The sequence below is a fragment of the Antedon mediterranea genome, chromosome 3, assembly GCF_964355755.1.
Source record: "Antedon mediterranea chromosome 3, ecAntMedi1.1, whole genome shotgun sequence".
Classification (NCBI taxonomy): Eukaryota; Metazoa; Echinodermata; class Crinoidea; order Comatulida; family Antedonidae; genus Antedon; species Antedon mediterranea.
The window spans coordinates 4,666,854-4,689,830 of record NC_092672.1 but is presented as its reverse complement, the minus strand read 5'-3'; the positions used below and the strand labels follow the sequence as shown (position 1 = coordinate 4,689,830).

General features: G+C 33.3%; 2 protein-coding genes and 1 long non-coding RNA gene across 4 annotated transcripts in view; 2 read left to right on the top strand and 1 right to left on the bottom strand.

Annotated features, from left to right (window-relative positions):
• The first annotated feature begins 2,196 nt into the window (after positions 1–2,196).
• Positions 2,197–16,264, top strand: LOC140044614 (sphingomyelin phosphodiesterase 4-like). Of its 2 annotated transcripts, XM_072089199.1 has the most exons (17): positions 2,197–2,246; positions 2,752–2,835; positions 3,296–3,556; positions 3,934–4,027; positions 4,792–4,853; positions 5,227–5,390; positions 5,889–5,915; positions 8,686–8,896; positions 9,591–9,730; positions 10,183–10,270; positions 10,920–11,014; positions 11,711–11,874; positions 12,230–12,420; positions 12,805–12,999; positions 13,516–13,629; positions 13,721–13,849; positions 14,089–16,264. In XM_072089199.1, exons 1-17 carry the CDS (start codon positions 2,205–2,207, stop codon positions 14,410–14,412), a joined length of 2,385 nt encoding a protein of 794 aa, XP_071945300.1. In that variant the 5' UTR covers positions 2,197–2,204; the 3' UTR covers positions 14,413–16,264. The 2 variants fall into 2 exon arrangements, with proteins under 2 accessions (XP_071945300.1, XP_071945301.1); XM_072089200.1 differs by lacking the exon at positions 5,889–5,915.
• On the bottom strand, positions 15,553–17,961 carry LOC140044615 (uncharacterized). Its single transcript, XR_011844474.1, has 3 exons — positions 17,732–17,961; positions 16,039–16,091; positions 15,553–15,641 (listed from the first exon to the last, which is right to left on the bottom strand). It is a non-coding gene; the product is annotated as an uncharacterized lncRNA (long non-coding RNA).
• Positions 17,962–19,508: 1,547 nt separating this feature from the next.
• LOC140044612 (uncharacterized) overlaps positions 19,509–22,977 on the top strand; it is a 121,388-nt gene continuing 117,919 nt past the window's right edge. The window contains exons 1-2 of the mRNA XM_072089198.1: positions 19,509–19,674; positions 20,132–20,919. Coding sequence (XP_071945299.1) covers positions 20,251–20,919 — 669 coding nt within the window. The 5' untranslated portion in view covers positions 19,509–19,674; positions 20,132–20,250. The remainder of the gene's footprint in view (positions 19,675–20,131; positions 20,920–22,977) is intronic.

Here is a 22,977-nt window from a genome sequence, read left to right as displayed (position 1 = left end):
CGTTTGGAAAAGTACGTACGTACGATTCTGAATAAAAACCAGCGTAAAGATTCCGTTTGATCTTCCCTTGATTCTTTTTTCCCCCTAATGATACTTTATGAAGTTGATGTGTCAGAGCCTGGGGAAAGGTGTACTAGTTATTCAGATTAAAAGAGGTGTAGGTGGCAACTTAAACGAGAATCCAGGGTGCTTCCACACACAGGACCACATTGTTTTGCTTTATGTTAAAATCTCAATTGAATTGCAAATAGATTTGATCAAATACAGATACATTTATTTAGTCATAATTTAATTGTGTAAACAGGATGCAAGAAATCGCACAACAAAACCGTAAACAATTATTTCTTGTCTGCCGAAAAGAGGGGCCATTTTCGCTTTGGCAGCAGGGTTAACAGATCAGCATACGATCCGATTTTACTAAGTTTTTATCAACATAAATCAAATTATAGAATACATTCAGTTGAAATATTATGGATCTTGATGTAGGGTACAGACTATGTGACCGATGGGCGAACTTGCAGCGATGTAATGTACACCATTTGCAGGCAGGCAGCGCATCAATCATACCTATTTGTACTTGCAGATATTTATTTTTTTATAGATGCACAAGTTTCAACAAGTGATTTTTCATAACATTCTGTATATCGATGGCATTGGCACTTAGAGCGCCGTAAGTACACATAACCCATAATCTGAACTTTTTTTTATATAAACGACGACCTCCACTAACCAAAAAAAGATCTCTTTAAATTTAAAAAACAAAAACAAACAAACATTGTATTCTTTCTAAAGGCCGTTTTGGAGAACCCCTCGGATGTATTGTTCACATTATGACACGCCGGGACGGACATAACAATCTAAAATAACAATCTCTAGCTGTTGAGGTTACAAAGGAAGAGGCCATAGGTCCTGTACAATGGATCAAAAGGGTACATCACATTTGTTAGTTGACGAATTCTGGTTTCTCTCGGAACCATTAAGAATATAAAATATGCAAGTAAAAATCGACGAATCAACCTTTTCTATAACCTATAACCATACAACAACAGAACATTAAGAAATTACAAACCAGTCCATTCAGAAAATATAGGCCTCACCCTCTATGTCCATTAAATTTGTTCGCAGAAGAAGGGTATTTATTTTTTTGTCTTATTTGATTTGTACAATTTAGATTCAACTTCTGAGAGAACAACATGCATTGGGGTGGCGTTATTAATTTTATTAATCGAATTCTAATTTAAAATGTAGTGTAGACCTGATAATATGTTTGCTGTACAAAATGTAGAATGTCACAAATGTGAAAATGACCCGATTATTAGTGGTCAAATATTTAGAAAATGTGACGAAGAGCCTTGCAATTGACCCTCACCTTACAATGACCATCGTCTGGAAAAGGTTGTCGTTCTTGACCGTTGCTTTAATAGACCTCTATTTATTTACAAGGTATCACAACACGTTTAAAATAATGATAGCAAACGAAATTTATGGGCACTTTGTCCTTGTCACTCTAGTGAAATTATTATCTAGCGTGTGTGACATTTCCCGCGCGATTAAGTGTTTCCCAGTAGTAGCAGCAGCATAAGTTTAGATAATTTTAAGTGAAATGATTGGCTAGTTAATTGTATTTAAGGGGAGCTCTCTGGAATCAGAGCATAACAACATTGTTTAATCACACACGGAAAGTCTCCGAGCCAAGGTCATGGACAGGGCATCCCTCATCATCATCCAATTCTTATTTTTTATGCACGCGCGCAAAAACATTTTTTTTGGGAATAATGTATGTAGTTGGCCTTCAAAAGATAATTTAATAAGTAGCTATCTATAGTCTAGGGGCCATTACTTGTTTACTTGTTTCTCGTACACTTTCGTCTACGGGATCGAGGCGAAGCACTCAGTGCTTAAAAAGCCCCTCTTCTTAACGATAACATCATATTCAATAAAAGGTGAAAACTTCAGCATGAAGGAAAAGGCTGAAAAAGTGCAGTTATGATGTGCTAATATTACAGGTTTTAAATTTGGTAGCACACAAAATGATAATACCCACCACGCACCTTCCCCCTGCCTTTCATGTATAAGAAAGTCGACGCAAATACAGTGGTTCCTAATGACGCGTCGTCGTATGTGTACGAAAATGTGTGATAGAAAAATTGATTGCCGCCCTCTATTCGTAGCTTGGGAAAAGTGTTTTCAAAATGTCTGCTTCCATGAGCTCGCAGCAAAATCGAGATCGTTTTTCTCCTATTTTGGTAGGAAAACGTTTCTAAAGTTTTTTTATATTTTCTAAATAAGTATAATGAACGTTATTAGGTTTTTCCTGTACATTTATAATGTTATTAAAAACCTTTAAAATTTCCAGGCCTCATCATGTTTTCATCATGACGCTGTCGACAGGCAAAGTTAATTCATTGCCGTCACGCGGTAGAGAACGTGGGCCTACCTACCTAGGCCTAGCCAATCGTATTCATTTTCATTCACTTAATGTTTAATTTAAAACGTTTTAATTTCAATAATTTACCAGTATTTAATTATATTAATCGTAGCTGAGATCAGCCTAGCCTACTAGGCCTAGCCTAGTAGCTGTGTTTTATAGTTAACTAAAATTAAATAATAATTAATAGTAGGGCCTAGGCTAGTCTAGGACTAGTCCATAATTACATTAGTCATTATTAATTATTGAGGGGGTCAAGTGCATTATTAATTAATTATTACTTTTGATGATTTGTATTAATTTTTTTTTCTTCCGTTTTGTAGGAAAGAGTTAGTAAACTACCATCATTGGGAGTACGGCGAAGATGTGAGGAATTGCAACAGCTTTTCGTCCACTACAATTATAAGGTCTGCCGCAAATTAAAGCTGCAACACTTGCAAATTACTTAAAGTGTTGAAATTAACCTAAATTATAATTATATATATTGTGTATTTTATTACTGTATTGTTTTTTTCCTGAAGTTTATAATATAATGGATAATTACTTACTTACTACACTAGGGTAGGGCACTCACTGACTTATTATTAAATTAGAATGTACATGTATTGGAATTTTTTAGTGAGCTATTAGCTCACGTTCGGCGCACACTGTGAGCAAAGTGTAATTCATGTCAGTTGGCTCAGCCAATAGCTATAGTGTGCTTTAGGACCTAATATATCTGTAAGAGTACACAATGTACAGTACTAGCCCATTAGAAAATGTTATCTAATATAATTGTTTGGGTAGTAGTACCAAATAAGAATTAGCTGCTATAATAACCTTTACACAGCTTGTTTATAAACTCTTCTTGTTTCATTTTTTTTTCAGGAACTTAAGCCCATTTTTCCTAGGCTATTACAAGACATCTTCAGTCACAATAAGCCTACAGGATGGGGTCTGAACCTGATGGAGGACACCAGACAGAACCCATGGCATGATGTGCGTCTGAGAACAACCAAGGAGAGCATGCAGAGTGATTTCAAGATCGTACGTGACTTTCTTTCACCTACCGGTTCACTTTTTGATCTCATCTACAAATTTCAAGCGGATCCGACAGTGAAATTTGAGTTTCCAGTAGACTTGCTACCAGTAAGTTTTATATTTAAATTTGTAATTTTATTTTTGAAAAATAGTATATTGTTTGAAGGGGTGGATGTTGTATTACCTGTATACGTAACATAACATAAATAAACACATTCTTTTTGTAACTCCACATAGATAAATCTCAATATTTTAAGTACAGTAGTTTTAACAGAATGATAACCTGTTATCCAGTGAAACATTGCCATGTGTTCTTGGGTGAATAAACACAGAGAAAAACACAATAAGTAGTACAGTATAATGGTCTATTTGTGATTGATATGCTTGTTTTTTGCCTGGCCCACGTACAGTAATACTACAGTATATAATTATGTATATCTATCTAGGAAAGAGTATTTTACAGTGGTTGTTATTTTATTTTGTAGGCTCCCACAAGAGATGCATTTAAACAAGGATCTGCTGTGCCACAGTTCTATCACAATAAACTCTCATACATGGCTCCAAACTGTTTACAACTCTGTATCCTTAAACTACCAGTTTATCACTTTTTTGCTGTGGTTATGTATACTTAATGAATTGATATTTTTTCTTTTAAAGCTCAGGTACAGGCATGAAATTTTAATAAAAATTGTGGTCAATTGTACATAAATCAAATATTTGTAACAGAAATCAAGACGAAAAAACATGAATTTCCCTTAATATCGTCAAATACAAAATTTGGCAAAATTCTTCCATAAAAACCAGGAAGACTTTTTTTCAGTAGTTAGGTGGTTAACCTAATGTAATAACATTTCTGGTGACTCCCTAGAAGGTGAAAAAAGATGGTGGATATGCGGTGGATAATTTTTGCTATAGCATGAAAATAAAAATCTGAAGTTGAATAAAAATACCATAAATGTAATATTCAAGTTATATTAGCTATATTTAGTCATCTGATAACATTTTTTACCACACTGTTTAGTTTTCATAGCTTTTTAAAATTCCTCTCTATTTACAAAATTTGTGTACAAAAGAATAGAGATTTTACTGTGTAATTTGAACTATCCCCCCACTGATAAGAAAGTGCTTATTTTCAACAAGCTTGTGTAAAAACACAAATAAAATCCCAAAAATTATGAAACATAGGGGAAACTATAGATCAATAATTATTGGACTGTATGATCAATAGACATTTTTTGCCCGCACCTGGCCTTTAAGCACATTTTTAAATAGTACTGTACATTATACTATACTATTACTATAAATATTATTGTTTATATTCCTTAATACATTATTATTTCTAGCCGCGTTTGATTTCTATATGTTTCACTTTGCACATTTTCTCGTCTCTTTACCATCGGTTCAGGTAACAACAAATTATTTGTTTTTATAATTACATTTCAATTATTTATTGACATTGAGAATCATGTATGCTCGTCAAATTACTCGTCGGTAATCATCTCTGTAGATTGTGTTATTTATAACCAAGTGTGATATTTGAGTACAAACAGCGGATATAGCAAAGCCACGCCCTCTCCTTTAGCCACGCCCTACTCAGGGGAGACTATGTTAGGCCCCAAATATGATTCTACTATAGTAGTTTTTTAAATCTCTACCTAGCCCAGGAAATATAAGAATGTATGCTAACTACAGAGCCACTACCTAAAATTCAATACTTGACACTCCATTACCCCTTCCTCTGTTTTTGTACTAATTGCTGAATTAACCTTATTTTTTAGCCTGTACAAAATGCTTGTACAATAGAAAACTCTTTGTACACCAATTTGGTAGAGGATTACTTAAATTGCTTTTTACCTATCAGTGGGAACAGAGTACCCCTCATGCCATACACAGGAACATCGCCCAGTGGGTACAACCAAGGCGGAAATGCATGCCAAACAAGGTAATTTTTTACACCCCTTTTAAAATATTGTGACTGCAGTACCCTCTGACACAGATAATATTATCTGTACTATAAATGGTAGAGGGTCTAAGCTTAGTTTTTACCCCAGGGAAAAAAATTCTAACACTGTACACTTTTCACATCTTCATAAATTGTTACAACTTGTAACCAGGTTTGATCTCCCGATTTATTACACGTTTTCCATGAACCGTGAGGAATCTTGGGAGAAAGCATAGTTGCGTTGTGATTACAGTTAAATACCGGGGCGTCTCGGAAAAAAAAAATGCCTGTTGTGTTTTTCTCCCGTGATTTCACAGTATACAAACCTATATTACAAGTTGTTGCGTTTTATAGGGGTGAAATGGCTTCGGACCATGCATGTAGAAGCATTTTAATTACAAGGATGGATGACTGTGCCATAACTTTATCCGTTGAATACATTTATTTATTTGTAGTTGATAATTATATTTAATTTCTTGTCTTTTATCTGTTTTCTAGACCTGGTGGAGTTCTGTGGTCTTACTTGTAAGTCTCACATTACACTGTGGGATCTGCATGTTTAATAGTATTGTCTGTGATAAAAATCAAATATTCAAGTCAAAAATAAATATCAATGTTTTGTATTAAAGGTATATTGTACCCCAAAAACATGAAGATAAATAAAATCAGAATTTAAATAGGTTATTTTGTGGTTAATCACTTTTGTAGAAAAAAGCGAAAAAAATTAATGTTTTCTCCTATACAATGACAAAATAAACGGTTAAATTCAATCAAAAAAGCCATTGGTCAAAGTGAATAACTATTATGTGACATTAAAATAGCATACTGTATTCAACAACAAAATTTTAAAAAATATAAGGGGACAATACATCTTTAAACATTTTAATCAATAAAATAGTGATGACACAAGTATCAAAATTGAAATAATTTAATTCTTGTTTTTACTGTATTTACATTTCACATAAAAGTACTTTTGCACTTAAGTAGTATTCGACCTCTTTTGACTTGAGTATTTGTGAATTATCTAAATAATTTATTTTTGTTGACACTAAACGGTGACATTTGCACTGTTTGAATTTAACCTTTGGTTGACCTTAATTGCATGTTTTTAATATTATAACAAGCATTTTATAAATATTCATAATTTATATATTCTACAGGCATTTTGGTTTATTTAATTATTATTATAATCAGTGAGGGGAAAAATCGCAAAAGACTTCCTACTTTCTAGGAGTTTTATCAGATAATTTATATTGTTTTACAACTCTTGTAACTGATTTTGCCATTTTCCCCTAACTGCAATCTATTTGAATATGGCAAACTTTAGAAACTAGGTAATTTCCATAACGGCAAAAAAAAAATGATTATATAATAATATAGATCTACAAATATTGCTGCTTCTCAAACAATTATTTTTTTTTTTCTTGTTTTTCTTCAATTACAGTAATTAAAATTAACTTATTATCAATCTTATAATAAGCTATCTCCCTATTGGATTGAAAGCCATTAAATGTTTTCTTTAACATGAATGTCATTTGTTTTATCATTACATTCATATTTTTTTTTAACTTTAGATTATTATAAATAATTATTATTTCATAATTTAAAATAGGCCTACATTTTATTTTTTTTACATTATATAGAAATAAAAAAACTAAGGTTGTTGAGATATCTTATCTAGTTAGATGTTTAAACCTATGGTTACCTTTTTTCATTTTTTTTGGAAATGTTGCCTGCACATTAGTGCTTAAAACTAGAAAAGGAGCATTTTGATTTTAGTATTGGATTATATATTAAACTTGATAATAATTTAAAATCAATCACTGAATAACTAATGACTACATTGCACACACCAAACTTAAAGCCCTGTTTACACTATCAAATTGTATGTGACAAAAAAATGTGATGCTCCAATGGACATGATGATATCATATCACTACCATATTTGAGCATCACTACCATATTTGGGCACATCACACTTTTTTTGTAAAACTAGTTTGACAGAGCTTTAAAGTGTTAGCTTTGTTGGGTACAGTTATTTATATTCCTCCTAATATTCCTTAACGTCAGCACTATTTCATCTCTGGTAGTACAGTATGCACCCTCACTCACTAGTACAGTTAAATCATTTTGTTTCCTTGTATTTACTGATGATGATGCACTATTCATTTCATCATATTGTATAGTAACATCAACAACATTGTAGGTACTGTCCTAGTGTTCAAATGTAAATTATTCCCCAGATACATAATGTAAACAATATACATTATATTTCTGTCTACAGTCTACTCTGCTTATTTTTTGAAAACTGGAACGTGGAATTTGTTAAGGTTCCCACAAATTATTTATTATAAAAAACAGATTTCGGCAATATTGAGCAGTTTTAGGTCAGATCAAGTGTCGGGTTTTGAGAATGACTGCCCTTGCTTTTACACACAAACTCTAATTATATGACAACACACACACACCACTGTGCAGCCTATAAATTTCCAACTATTATTCTATATAGTTAAAGTATACTTAGCTCTCTGATCATGCTTTTGAGCACTTTAATGAGCTAAACTGAATCTAGTTCTTATATCTAGAACATTCTACCCTGCAAATATAGAAGGTGCCATGCATGCTTTAACATAGGAATGCTTGGTTCCCACTAGCGACACAACCTACGCAACGTAACAAAATGCCCTTCCCATAATTGTGTTTTCCCCCGCCTGCGTGAAATCAAACCTGCTATGTTTGCAGCATTGTTGCGTCATCGGTTCCCACATGTGATTATGCAATACAACACTTTGCGTCGATATGTCGTTGCGTTGCGTCCTAGTGGGAACCACGCTTAAGAAAACCCTACAAACGTTATTTAGTTTTGCTTCCTCAATTTTTTTCGAATATTTCATCTTCATCTGTAGTAGTCAGTTCCCTTTCTTGAATTAAAAATCCTACAGCATTACAACTATGTGTCATATACTGTATGTGTCATATAATTGTGTGTAAGAATGTCTTGATAATAGAACTCTAAAGCCCTGTCTACACTATCAAACGTTATGTGGCAAAAACAATGTGATGTGCCCATACAGTATATGGACATGATGATGTCATATCACTACTATATTGGGCCATATCACTACCATATCATTTAGGCACATCACACTTTTATTGCCAAACTAGTTTTATAGTGTAGACGTGTGTAGAGATCTAGATCCGAAAAAAATTGCTGAAAATGTCTAATTTTTAACATCAATGGGGCAATTTAACAAACATACAATAAAATATTGACATAACAAACAATTTATTTCAGACAATCTGGTGGACAACAGCCACAAGTGAGTCTCCTACGTAACATTAATTCTCTTCAACGGTCAACATCAATGGGTCATGGGGACTCTCACTTAGAGTCAATCGGTCAAGAGAATTGGAGGTCAGAGATATTGATACAGGTGCTTGTGGAGTTCTGGCTCAATCAAAACTCGCTTTACTATGATCAGAAATCATTTTCACAACAAGTAAGGGTAAGTATCAATTCTAAAAAGTTACCAAACCTGTCATATAAAAAAATCTCAGTTGAATCAGTCTTGCAGTTGAATAAGTATTGCAGGTGAATAGGTCTTGCAGTTGAATAAATCTTGCAGTTGAAAAAGACTTGAAGTTGAATAAGTTTTGCAATTGAATATGTGCAGCAGTTAAATAAGTCTTGTAGGTGAAAAGGTCTTGCAGTTGAATAAGTCTTGCAGTTGAATAAGTATTGCAGGTGAATAGGTCTTGCAGTTGAATAAGTCTTGCAGTTGAATATGTCTTGCCGTTGAATATGTCTTGCCGTTGAATAGGTCTTCCAGTTGAAAAGGTCTTCCAGTTAAATAGGTCTTGTAGTTGAATAGGTCTTGCAGTTGAATATGTGTTGTAGTTGAATAAGTCTTGCAGTTGAAAAAGAATTGCAGTTGAATAAGTTAGTAGTTGAAAAAGAGTTGAATAGGTCTTGCAGTTGAAGAAGACTTGCAGTTGAATAAGTCTTACAGTTGAATGAGTTGCAGTTGAATAAACTTATACAATATTTCCATGAACCCAAATCAAATTCAAGCACAATTTTTTTTAATTATTTAAATTGTCACCATCCAAAATTAATTAAATAAGCTTTAGTCAAATCACACTGCACTATTTGATCATAATAGAATGTTATTTATTGTTAATATTTTGCCTTTGTTCTAGGCCAATGTTTTGCCAAGCCAAGATCTTGTACGCCTAGTTAGAATGCTGGTGAAACACCTACATTTCTTTGCTAATAGTGCAAAAGAAATTCACCCTTCGCTGTACCACCAGGTTGATGAGCCTTTAGAAGACCTTAAAAGGTATATATTCATTTTTATGCATTTAGTTAATAAATGTTATGGAAAATGTAAATATGTTTTCTGAGTATTTTTAGGTTATCCATGTAAGAAAGGACTTTCATCATACTTTGCTTTCAAGTGTATAATCCAACATTTTGCTATCAATTTTTACCATTACTATTCCAACCAACATGCAGACATACATTTGCTGATTGGTCATTCTCTTGCACAGCTCCATTCTTATGGAATGCTCTTCCACAATCAATCAAGAATTCAAACTCAATTGACATCTTCAAACAGTTGCTAAAAACGCTTCTCTTTCGCATATGAAATGACATAATTTCTAGCTACCTCCAGCCTTGTGGTCGTAGCGCTTTAGAGAAAATTTATTTTGTTTAGGCGCTATACAAAAGACAATTATTATTATTATTACCTTTCTAACATCATACTGTATTAACCTTTTTTGTGCCTAGATGTATTATTCCGATGGTCCAGAATAAACTATATGCTTTCTTTCGTCATGGATTTGACAGATGGCCTTTAGATTCTTCATTTAGATTGGTAAGTTTATAGAGTATAAGGAAAACATTATCCAATTTGTAGCATTGATTATAAAAGTGCATTCTTCTCTTCCTAAAGCACTGTCAACACTATCAAACTTTACGTGACAATAAAATGTGATGTGCCTATATATGGAGATACTGATGTCTTATCACTACCATATTTTTTTTTTATTTATTTATTTATTTATTCAGTATATTAAAAATATATTACAAAACGACAGTCACAGGACTGAAATGAATTGCATTACAAATATATAAAAACTAGTTAAAATTGCTATAAAAATAGAAACATCCTATTAAAATTAACTATCGTACAATGAATTAAGAAAATATACATAAATAAAAAACCTCAAAACATTCACTTATTTAGGCATATCACTACCGTATTTGGGCATATCACTACCGTATTTGGGCATATCACTACCGTATTTGGGCATATCACTACCGTATTTGGGCATATCACTACCGTATTTGGGCATATCACTACCGTATTTGGGCATATCACTACCGTATTTAGGCATATCACTACCGTATTTAGGCATATCACTACCGTATTTGAACACATCAAACTTTTTTTGTCAAACTAGTCTGATAGTGTAGACAGCACTATCAGACTAGTTTGACAATATTTAAATATTTTGACATAGATGTTGGAGACATGGTTAAGCTTTATTCAGCCATGGCGTTACATGGATCCGCAGAACATCAACGATGATAAAGACCAGCCTATGTCAACTGCAAGGTAATTATTGACATGAAAATTTGAATTTTACTATAATATAAACACACACTAATCTAAAAATTGATGACCTACTATATTTGGCGTGTCAATAAATAAATAAAGAGGTAACCATAACACTTAAATACCACTTTCATAAATTCTATAAATTTTATTACGGAAAAATGTGAATTCTTGAAAGTTTATTCAGTGTATTCCTCTTGTAGGAAAACAGCACTCACAGGAATGCAATTACCCACCAGCACTTTAAAACTTTGCAAACCAAACAGATTACCCATCAGTCCCTTCAACACTTGAGTATTAGCAAACAAATTACCCATCATCCCCTTCTAAACTCATGTATTAAACAAATTGCCCATCATCCCCTTCAACACTCATATATTAACAAACAAATTACCCATCATCCCCTTCAAAACTCATGTATTAACAAACAAATTACCCATCATCCCCTTCAAAACTCATGTATTAAACAAATTACCCATCATCCCCTTCAACACTCATATATTAACAAACAAATTACCCATCATCCCCTTCAACACTCATGTATTAAACAAATTACCCATCATCCCCTTCAACACTCATATATTAACAAACAAATTACCCATCATCTCCTTCAACACTCATGTATTAACAACAAATTACCCATCATCCCCTTCAACACTCATGTATTTTAACAAACAAATTAAATTGTTGTTACAGCAAAAAGTTTGTTGGTGAGAATCTGCATTTCTACACAATCTTGTTTCAAGAATACATTCAACGAGCTCTTCGACATGACCTAGCCGCTCTAAAGAATGCACAAATGTTGTTTCGTGTTGGAAAAGTATTCGGACAAGGTGATTTACATGAAGTAATAGATGATGGTAAGGATACATAGGATAATAATAATAATTTTAGTCTCGTACAATGTTTGTGCTTTACACACAAAAATGACCTACTGTAACAAATATCCAAAGAATGAAGAAAAAGCAGAGGAACCATTTACACTGCTTCATTCTCCAGCACTTTGAAGCTTATGAGAGCTTGCCGGAACAGATTTCACAAGAGCTTGAGTAAAAAATGCACCTGTCTCTCCTATCCAACCAAAAATAAGAAGTTGCTTAAGACTTTTTTTAAATATGTGTAGTGTAAAATTAGAAAGAGTTGTGAGTTAAAATCCTAACCTTTGGGACTGTAAGACACAAGAATAACAAATTACTAAACTTTTTTCACACACAGCTGAACATAGTGTTACAAATTACCACGGTGTGACAACCAACCGGGTGTCAAATGCCCAACTTACGGCCAGCGGGAGCTTTATATCCTTATCACCGACCTCATCCTCTACGTCGGTGTTACAACGTGTGGCCGAGGTAGAGGGGCCTAGCTTTAGGTACAGGTCAATGTTTGGATTTCAATGTAAGCAAATGGTAAGTCTTTTAACTTAACAAGTATCTCTCTGTGTTTTGCATGATAATAAATAATAATGCGCTGCTCTCACAGCACTTATTTGGTCCAATAAAACATATTGGAAATTCATTTTTTTTTTGGTGTACACAATTTTAAGAAACGAATAAATATATAAGAACATCATATATATATAGCAATATCATTTATGATAACTTCAACAGTTATTTTCCTTTTTTTTTTTTTTTTACAAATTAGTATATACTAATAAACCATGCTTATCGATTTTCAAGAAATCGCTATATTGATAAAAACTTCTGCCGTTATCTATATCTTTAATATGGGCTAAAATAATTAGTTTTTGTTTTGGAAAATGAAACTAAACTGCAACCCGTTTATTTTTTCAGATGGAGCAGCTGTTGAAGAACATCTCTCAGGTGAAAAGCACACTTAACAACCCTCAGAATGCAGGTCAGAAGCCTAAAATGGGTATCTTTGATTGGCTTAGCAGCCTGGGAATAGATGATGCGGATTCTGCTAACAGAGCTAAGGCCAGTGGTTACCTGGAGTATAGCATGTCATACTTTGGTAAGATTTTTCAGGTAAGCCAGATTTTAATACATGTGGTCTATATATGAGTCGCCGAGCGGTTAAGGCAGGTGCGCCGCAAACGATAGCTATACAATCAGCACAGGTTCAAGTCACTCCTCGAGTCACTCCTCTGGTGGTAGAACAAGTCTTCTTAGATAAGGACTTAAAACTGGAGATCGAGTGACTACACATCTGGCTTGTGTGCACTTTAAAGAACCCAGTCCATCTTCCGGAAGATACCCCGGAGTACTGTCGTTTCAGCCCTTGTCATTGTGGACAGACGAACAGGTGCCATTTGGTGGCAGCACTCGACATGAAGGGGAGTAGAAAGTTGTGGTATGTGTCGTCCACACCTGTGCGAAATTCAGCCCAGAAGGCTGCAAGTTGCAGTTTATTCCCTATTTATTACTGTACAAGGATGGTCCATTTTCTGTCAATGATGTCATCAAATGAATATGGCTGATGACATAATTATTTGAGTTATAAATATGCATAGACAAAGAATTTGTTCTTTTTTGCCTTTTTAGATGGAAACCATTTCACACAACACATCAATGACATGGGGCACGCCTACAAAGAGTGGTGAACAGACTGCCCCTGACATGTCAGGTGGAGAACTTACCCCACTTGGCAGGTATCAGGTAAGGTTTGTCAATTTCATCATCTGAGACTCTCCCATTTTTGTTGCCTTGTTAATATATTTTAGTATAAATTGAGTTTTTTTTTAACCAGATAGTGAATGGTTTACGGCGGTTTAATGTCACTTATAATGGAAACCCAGATCTTCAACCAATCAGAACCTACGAAAACAAATGCCTTGTTCGATTTCTTCATAAACTCTCTACATGGCTAAACACAGTGGTAAGAAATTACTCAAAAGAATTCATATTTATGTCAAAACAAATTCAACCAGAATAACTGATAACTGACCTGGCACCCTATTTTTCAATTGATTCTTGGTTAATACAACAGTTTTTTTTTAACTCTATTTATTAATAAAATAGAATTAATATTCTACATATTTCTGTGTGTAATTGCAGCAACGTTGCTATGCAAGTTTATACTAAGCCATTTCAATTTATCTTTTTATTTTATTGCAGTGGGGAAATGAAATCCAAGATTTATGCCTGACGGATGGTTTCATTAGCACATTTGCCTATCAATATTTTCAACCTCCTTATCAACAATCTCCAAGTCACGATGACACACTTCTCCCTGATAACAAACCTCGCATATGTCTACGATTTTTAGCTAGCTACCGTTCAATTATCTACCTTCTAGTTTTCTTTATGGTTCTGTATTGGCTGGATTTCTCGTTACTGGGTGTTGTTTTTGTACTTTTACTGACTATACTCATGTACGGTGTTGTTGGCGCAAGTTGTACACTGCTCTTATCTAAAGAACATATTAGTCATATGGATTGAAGATTAAAACAAGAATTATATAGCCATGTGGATTGAAAATTAAAACAAGTATATCGCCATGTGGATTGAAAATTGAAACAAGTATATTGCCATGTGGATTGAAAATTGAAACAATTATATTGCCATGTGGATTGAAAATTGAAACAAGTATATCGCCATGTGGAATGAAAATTGAAACAAGTATATCGCCATGTGGATTGAAACAAGAATTATATAGCCATGTTGATTGAAGATTAAAACAAGAATTATATAGCCATGTGGATTGAAGATTAAAACAAGAATTATATAGCCATGTGGATTGAAAATTGAAACAAGTATATTGCCATGTGGATTGAAAATTGAAACAAGTATATCGCCATGTGGATTAAAACAAGAATTATATAGCCATGTGGATTGAAGATTAAAACAAGAAGTACATAGCCATGCGGATTGAAGATTGAAACAAGAAGTACGTAGCCATGTGGACTGAAGATTAAAACAAGAATTCTACATTTCTAGTTAAAACAGAAGAGTACAACTCACGCATCTATCCATGTTGCATAACTTGTGTTCACATTCATCAGGGTTTTTTACGCCCGTTGTACGGCTCATTGACAATTTTACTAAAATATTTGCCAGGCTTGGAAATTGAGAAAGTGTATAAACAGCTGCAATTTTTTCTTTAAAGTGTACTCGATGCCATCAAAGTTGACTGCCATAAATGAAGAAGAAAATGTACATCTACCTCCTGTCAAATTACATAAAGCTTCGATTATTTTATAACTTTTTTAATTACATGATAGGCTACTGCATATTTGAAAATTATAAGTATTTTGTATTACTTTACATTACTGATATTAATATAGAATAATTATTATTATTAATATGCTTTGATTATTTAGGTCAGTTTTGTTACAATAAAACCATTGTTATACATGAGATAATTTCTTGTGTTGTCCTTAATCCAAACTGGATCTCGGTTTTTACACATTTTCTGCAGTTTTTTTTTATATCAGACATCATTGCTGTTAAGAAAATGAAGATCACACACTTTTGAACACAAGAAATGTTTTCCACATTAATGGATATTTATTGTCATCATTTTTGCCTTTACTATTTCATTGATATTTATGCTTGTTTAAATCCCAAAAGCATTTGGTTGTTTACAGAACAACATCAACTGCAAAAGTAGCGCATATATTGATTTTAGAGTCACGACTAGTTAGTGTAACTTTTCCGTGCATCAGACCCTGAAAAATAAAGTATATTAATGCGTTAGTTTACGTTATTTAACAGCCGGGTATTTGTTTTATACAAATTCTGTACACCATATCATTATGGATTGTCTCCCGTTACATTTTTTATATATACGTCAAGAGGAAATTTCCCGAATGGTCGGAATCAAAACGGTACTGGGTTTGGTCTACTAGCGTTCCCGCTCCCAAAAGTCATCCATTCATAGAAACAATGATGAAGAAAGTCTATCCCTGGTGACTAATAGAGTAGTTCCGGGACATGACTATACTTCGGCTTTATAGTTGATACATGCTACAGGTATATATATAAGATTACCAACAAAAGTAATGTTGATTTTTGATATAATTATAGTTAAACAAAATAAATTTAATCAGACAAGTAAAATCTTACCGAATATCCAATAATGTTTGCTATCATACAGTTCATCCGCATAACGTTCACACCTAATAGACAACAATTCACAATGTTAGCTACATTTGAGGCACATTTACACCGAATAGACAATTCACTATGTTAGCTAGATTGGAGGCACATTTACACCGAATAGACAATTCACTATGTTAGCTAGATTGGAGGCACATTTACACCGAATAGACAATTCACTATGTCAGCTAGATTGGAGGCACATTTACACCGAATAGACAATTCACTATGTTAGCTAGATTGGAGGCACATTTACACCGAATAGACAATTCACTATGTCAGCTAGATTGGAGGCACATTTACACCGAATAGACAATTCACTATGTTAGCTAGATTGGAGCATGGATTAAAGAATAGAATTGGAGGCACATTTACACCGAATAGACAATTCACTATGTTAGCTAGATTGGAGGCACATTTACACCCAATAGACAATTCACTATGTTAGCTAGATTGGAGGCACATTTACACCGAATATACAATTCACTATGTTAGCTAGATTGGAGGCACATTTACACCGAATAGACAATTCACTATGTTAGCTAGATTGGAGGCACATTTACACCGAATAGACAATTCACTATGTTAGCTAGATTGGAGGCACATTTACACCGAATAGACAATTCACTATGTTAGCTAGATTGGAGGCACATTTACACCGAATCGACAATTCACTATGTAATCATAGACCAATTTAATCCAAGTGGTAGATTGAGACTCCTCAGTGTGAAAACAAATCGATATGCCAAATCCTTTATCCCCTCCGGTATCATCCAGTACAACAGGAAGTCAAGAAGATAATAACCATAGAGATATTATAGTGAACCTATGTAATAACTTAACTTATTTTGAATTTTTTAAATGTTTTTTTATGAATTGTTGTTCTATCCTATATTTGTATTTATAGTGTTTTCTTTTTTTGACGAGCAATGAATTTCCTTTTTGAGGATCAATAAAAGTTATCTTATCTTATGTTAGCTAGATTTCAGGCGTCGGGTAGGCCTATTTAAAATGATTATGTTAAAGATGTATTGTCCCCCAAAAACTGAAAAATAAAGATTAATTAAATCACACTTTGAATAGGTTATTTTGTAGTTTTAATCAAGTTAATCACTTTCTTAGAAAAAAAATGTTTTCACTTAAAATGACAAACGTAAATATGGTTACATTCAACCAAAAACCTATTGGCTGGCAGTCAATTTTACTATTTTGTTGCTTTAAATTACAGTTTTTCAGGTAAATAATATTTTTGGTCAAATGGAATAACTATTATGTGACATTAAATTGGCATATTCAAAAAACAAATTGTAAGAATGATTTTTTTCAGGGGGACAATACATCTTTAATCCACGGAGAAATTAGTTTAGTTATTTGTTAAATTCTCCCTTGATTCCTCATTGACTCATGCTACCAATTGAATTACAATATTGATTAATCACAATGGCACGTCCGACTTTGACGTTTGTTTTTATAGATTTGTTTTTCTCTTTGGTGGTTGCGTCTTTTATTCTTTCCATTATTTATACATAGACCACATAGAATGTCTATAATAATATAACATTTTCATTAACATGTCTTTATCTACATATATTTGTTTTTATATTTATTGCATGGATCTTATAGTCATTTTAAATTATAAAACAACATAATTTAAACCTACTTCCTTTAATACCTGGGCATATACGCCTCACTGATGTATCTCTGTCGCATTCAAGAGAAAATGGCATTCTATAAAACGGAATAGAATCTATCCACACATCTGCAAACCCTTTACCGTAGTATGTCCCATTTACTAAAAAGCAAAACAAGATTTTATAATTGAGAACTGCCGTTCAGCCGTACTACGCCAAGGCTTGATTCTCACTAGGACTTAAGCGAATTGACCAATCACACGCGACAGTTCGAGTAATCTATCGCTTTTGATTGATCAGTTCGCTTGTGTTTCGGCTTACGTCCTTGCGCTGCGTCCTAGTGAAAACCAAGCTTTAAGTACGGTGTTTATTGATTTTACCAATTCCAGTGGTGTAATGGTCTGCTTATCAAGAATAAAGTTCCGACGTCGGTTAGGTGGCTTTTTCTTGTTGTCATACCCGACCCGTATCGTTTTCTAATTAATTAATCGCGTACGGCCGCCGGGTCTCTAATAATCAAAATATCCGATGCGTATCGATATTCTATATTACAAAAGACTGGTACTTATGCATCAATTGCGTCTACAATATTTGTTTAATTGCTTGTGTGTAATTTATAACAAACTATTTACAACTTCCAACAACAAGTGATAGAGTCGAGTTTTGGCCAATCCGCATAGGACTTGGTACAACTGTAGCACCCAGAACGAAGTTTGGCTTGCCATCTGAAAACAGAAATTGAAAGAGAGTTCAATTTGAGAAAATGACTGATAAGACCATTAGGACCCAAAAAGGGACGAGAAATACTCTGATTTAAAACCCTGGCGTATAACGCTGTGTTACTATATTTTTTTTATTTTATTCTTTCACATCCGACAGTGTATACATCAATTACAGAATGAAAATATAGATATAAATAAGAATACACATAATAAAAATAACAAAAAGAAAAGCCTAAAAGTTAATCTAATCTATAGATTGGAAGCAGTGTTAACTAATTCATGGACAATATACTTAAACTTAGAAAAGGTACTTAGGACTATCTGAAGTCTGAACAGTTATTTATATAAAAAAATTAATTCATACCACAATTTCGAACAAAATTATTTGTTCTGGTTGGCCTATCCTGTAAAATTTGAAGGTGCTGTTTGTTGGTAGAATCAAACTCTTCAACTTCAATAGTACATAATTTTGTAAACCATCCTGAGTTTGCACAAATAAACAAGTTACAACTTAAAAGTAGTAGTAAACAGAACTGTTGACAATTCATAATAATATACAAGGTAGGCCGTCCACCACCTTCGCTTCAAAGCATTGTATGAACTTGGTTCGGTTTATCAAGTTCTTTAAGCGGATTCTACTCGATAACATACTCATTATTGCAAGATGTTGCATTCTCAGCCTGAAGTTCTTTGATAATATTCGGCATAAATTTGAAATGATGAATAATGTGAAGTTTAATATTTGTGTAGTTTGGTTTTTGTTTATTTCTGACGTAATTTGTAGAAATATGGATTGTAAAAGTGGATTGTTAAACAACAATTTTAATGGCTTTGTTTTTAATATGCGTTAAGCTCTGTCTACACTATCAAACTTTATGTGACAAAAAAAATGTGATATGCCCATTATATGAACACGATGACATCATATCACTAACCATATTTGGGCATATCACTACCATATTTGGGCACATCACATTTTTTTTAGTTTGATAGTGTAGACAGAGCCTTATGATAGTCGCTGTGAGTGTATTATAATGTTGTGTGAAAATAGTTTTGAGTTCGTTCTTATTATAGAGGGCGATATTGCAAACAAACACATCTGTTGATTTTGGTTGTTGTTTGGAGGTAGCCTTAAAAATATTTATCATTAACTTTGTTGATTTTTATAACTATTTAAAGATCCCAGATCATCAGGTCAACATTGTGACCTATATTTAAAAAAAACATGTTGTATCTGGTTACGTTAAAAGGTGAGTGTTACTTCAGTTTTAAACAAAAATGAAATTCTTAACGAATTAGTCACCAGTAGACTTAGTGACTGTACCCGGCCTAGCCTTGTTGTCGTACCGGGGTCTACCCTGGTGGTCGATCTACGATATGCCGTCTGATCTTGTTGAGCTTAGCCTAGGCTAGTACGCTACTACAGTATATTGTAACGATGTGTGACTGTTTGATTCTACTGGCTTCGACATATGATATGTGTGTAATAATCTAAATATTTCAAAGGATTTCAAGTAATGGAAAGAGTAAAAAAAGACATATTCAATTTGCTATTTATTTAGCCTAGAGGCTAGGCCCTATGCCTACTGTATAATGTACAACGTACAACAACGTTTTTTGGTTCAGAGCAAGGCTTAAAGCTTTATTTGCTAGACTTAAATCATTTTTTTAAATTAAATTTGTACAATTTTTTTTCTTTGAATGTAGAAACAGATTGATACTTGTACTACAGTACTGTAGGTGAGTTTCTACTAAAACAAAAAGACAGAATGAAGGAAGAAAGAAGAAATTAAATCTTTTATTATTTTACTCGCACAATATTTACAATGGAGTCTGTAAATGGCGAAATTAAACCATCAAAAGAGAACTCCTCAACCAGTAATGGACGATCCGCAAAACCAACCAGGGAAGAAGAGTTGCGGAGGCACATGACACGGTTAATGAATAAAGAAAAGAAAGATAGTCGCAGAAAGGAAGCAAATGAAAAGAAAACAAGGACAACAAATGTGCCTTTACCAGTTGATTTAAATGACTCAAATATTTCTTCCAATGTACCTACTTCCAATTCCATGCAATTCCCATTAAATTCCAATGAACTTTTAGAACCAGAAAGAACTGCACCAGATTTAAATGATGACGATTGTGTTGATAATGATGATGTGTTAAAGGATTACTTGCAAACAAACAATACAATTACAGCTTTTGCGGCGCCTCTTTCTCCAATAATCGAGGAAGGTGTAACCGGTGCTAAGGCAGCCCGAATGAAAGCTTCTTATAGAAAACGTGGAAAAGGAAAGCGTATGGCCGATAATTATACACGTTATCTTGCTTTAGAAGATGACATTATTGGCGAATCAAATGATTTTGATGACAATGGTAACGCAGCAGCACAAGTTGAGCTATCGTCTTCCACACCGAATAAAACACCGCCCCCAAATTTTGTGCCCTCGTTTTCCTCAACACCTAAAGTGTCTTTGAAGAACATTACAGTACAGGTATGTTCCTGTTTTACTTTTCTATAGTAAGTTAATTAAAGTGTCTAGAGAAGACAGTGGATTCTGGCTAAATGTACAGTAGCCAACTTTTTTTGATGTCTTTTTATTAAGCGAAAGTCAAGGATGGGTATTTGATAAAAATATTCGTTATTAAAACCCTCTTCGTCAACCTTAATACATGTCTCAAAGTTATGGTAATGGTGTTTCCAATCATGGAGGAAAAAAATTAATTGTTTTTTTTTTCCATGTTCCAATGTTGCTCCAGATATTAGTTTTAAGATTATTTATATTATAGTATATGGTAATTTGTTCCAGTCATTACAATGCCGAAACAGTGAAATGAATGTCTGTCTCTGTCTGATACTATAGTAGTAACAGTTACAGTGGTACAACCCCCCCCCCCCTCCCCCAACAACCAGACTCTACACTAGTACATTAATTTATTTTTCTACTAAATTAACAAAGTTAATTTCATTCCTGTGTGAGGACACTAGTAAAACAGAGTAAACCATCCAATCCAATTTGTTAACTATATCATGAAAGTCCCAGTGGTCATTCTGTAGGATGTGTGCATCAGAAGATTTTGGGTTCGAATCTCACTCAGGGTGGTTTTTTTTTTCTCTCATTCTCACAGATTTTCCCATCTTCCTCACTGTTTAATTTCCAGTATATTATCACTGGCCAGGTAGAGTTTCCAATGAATTTGCATACATAACAGTGATACTGCCATGGAAAATACAAAGATGGCATTTCTTCACATTACAATCAATTTTATACTACAGTACTACATTATCATTTTCCAAGATCCTTTTTGCAATATCCATTCCAGTAATGCACAAAATACATAACGATACATCATGTGTAACTGCAAATTACGAAGATGTCAACCACGAAACATTATGACTAATGAGGAGCTAGCAATTGATAATGCATTTATTCATCTATTGCAATTTGTATTTTAGACAATTTATACTACAAAATGAACAAAACAAAGATTGAGATTAGGGTCGCGGTTCATTAGCTCGATCATGGTTAGCAACGAGGGAGTATCACTATACTATAGTTTGGTTGACTGTAAATTTTCACCCTTTTCCGTGAATATTCACTACATTTTCATAGTGCTTTGATATCCGTTTTTTTTTGCACTTTACAAATTCAAAGGTATGAAATTAACCATTATAAAATATAAAACTAGATTTACATAGCTCCTTCCTATGATATTTACCATTATTGTTACAATTTGATGATAAGAAGGAAAAAATGAAAATAAGTTTGACTCCAAATAAAGAGACCGAACACATTGATATTGGTTTTTCTTTTTTTTTCTCAAATTGCTTTTTTTCCCTGTTATCTTGTCTTTTTGTAAGTTTGAAATGAAATGGAAAAAAACAATAAAACATGTATAAACGTGGATGTGATTTACAGTAAAATATTTTTTTTTTTTAAGAACACATTGAGAATTTGCCTTTTTCGATCTATACAACAGTAGCTATGATTGTTTTAAATAATCTGAAACTTAATATTAATCATTATTATGAAAATACGGTTAGTAAAAATTCAGGAGCAACAAACTGAAACATACATTTATTTTCATGATGCCATGGTGATCTAGCTTGGTGGTTTTAGACTTGCTTTCTAGTTGCAAATTCTTGTGTTCAAATCCTACTGTATTTTTTTTTTTTCTTTATTCTGATATAAAATCAATAGGATAAAAACACAAAAAAGTACCGAGACGGCAAACTTATTTCCATTGTGGTCCTGTAGATCTGGTTCAAGAACAAAGATTTATTTCTCATGAGTTTTGGTTTCATTTATTCATTCATTCTCATCATTACAAATTACATAACAAATATGGATATCTTAAGAATATCATTAAGAATGATTTATTTCAACAAACATTAATTTACCAACAAATTTGCAATAAATTTAGTGACAAATGAAAAATAAATGGCAACAATTGTTTTCTATGTTATAAACTTTAACCAATTTTAAAGAATTTTGATTACATTTATGTACGTCATCAGTAGTCAAGTGTCCCAATTGTGGTTTTTTTTCATA

Coding starts and splice junctions, on each gene's coding strand:
- LOC140044614 (XM_072089199.1), top strand. CDS start 2,205: ATGAGCTCGCAGCAAAATCGAGATCGTTTTTCTCCTATTTTG. Junction 5,391..5,888: donor GGAAATGCATGCCAAACAAG/GTAATTTTTTAC, acceptor TCTGTTTTCTAG/ACCTGGTGGAGTTCTGTGGT. Junction 9,731..10,182: donor CCTTTAGAAGACCTTAAAAG/GTATATATTCAT, acceptor TTTTGTGCCTAG/ATGTATTATTCCGATGGTCC.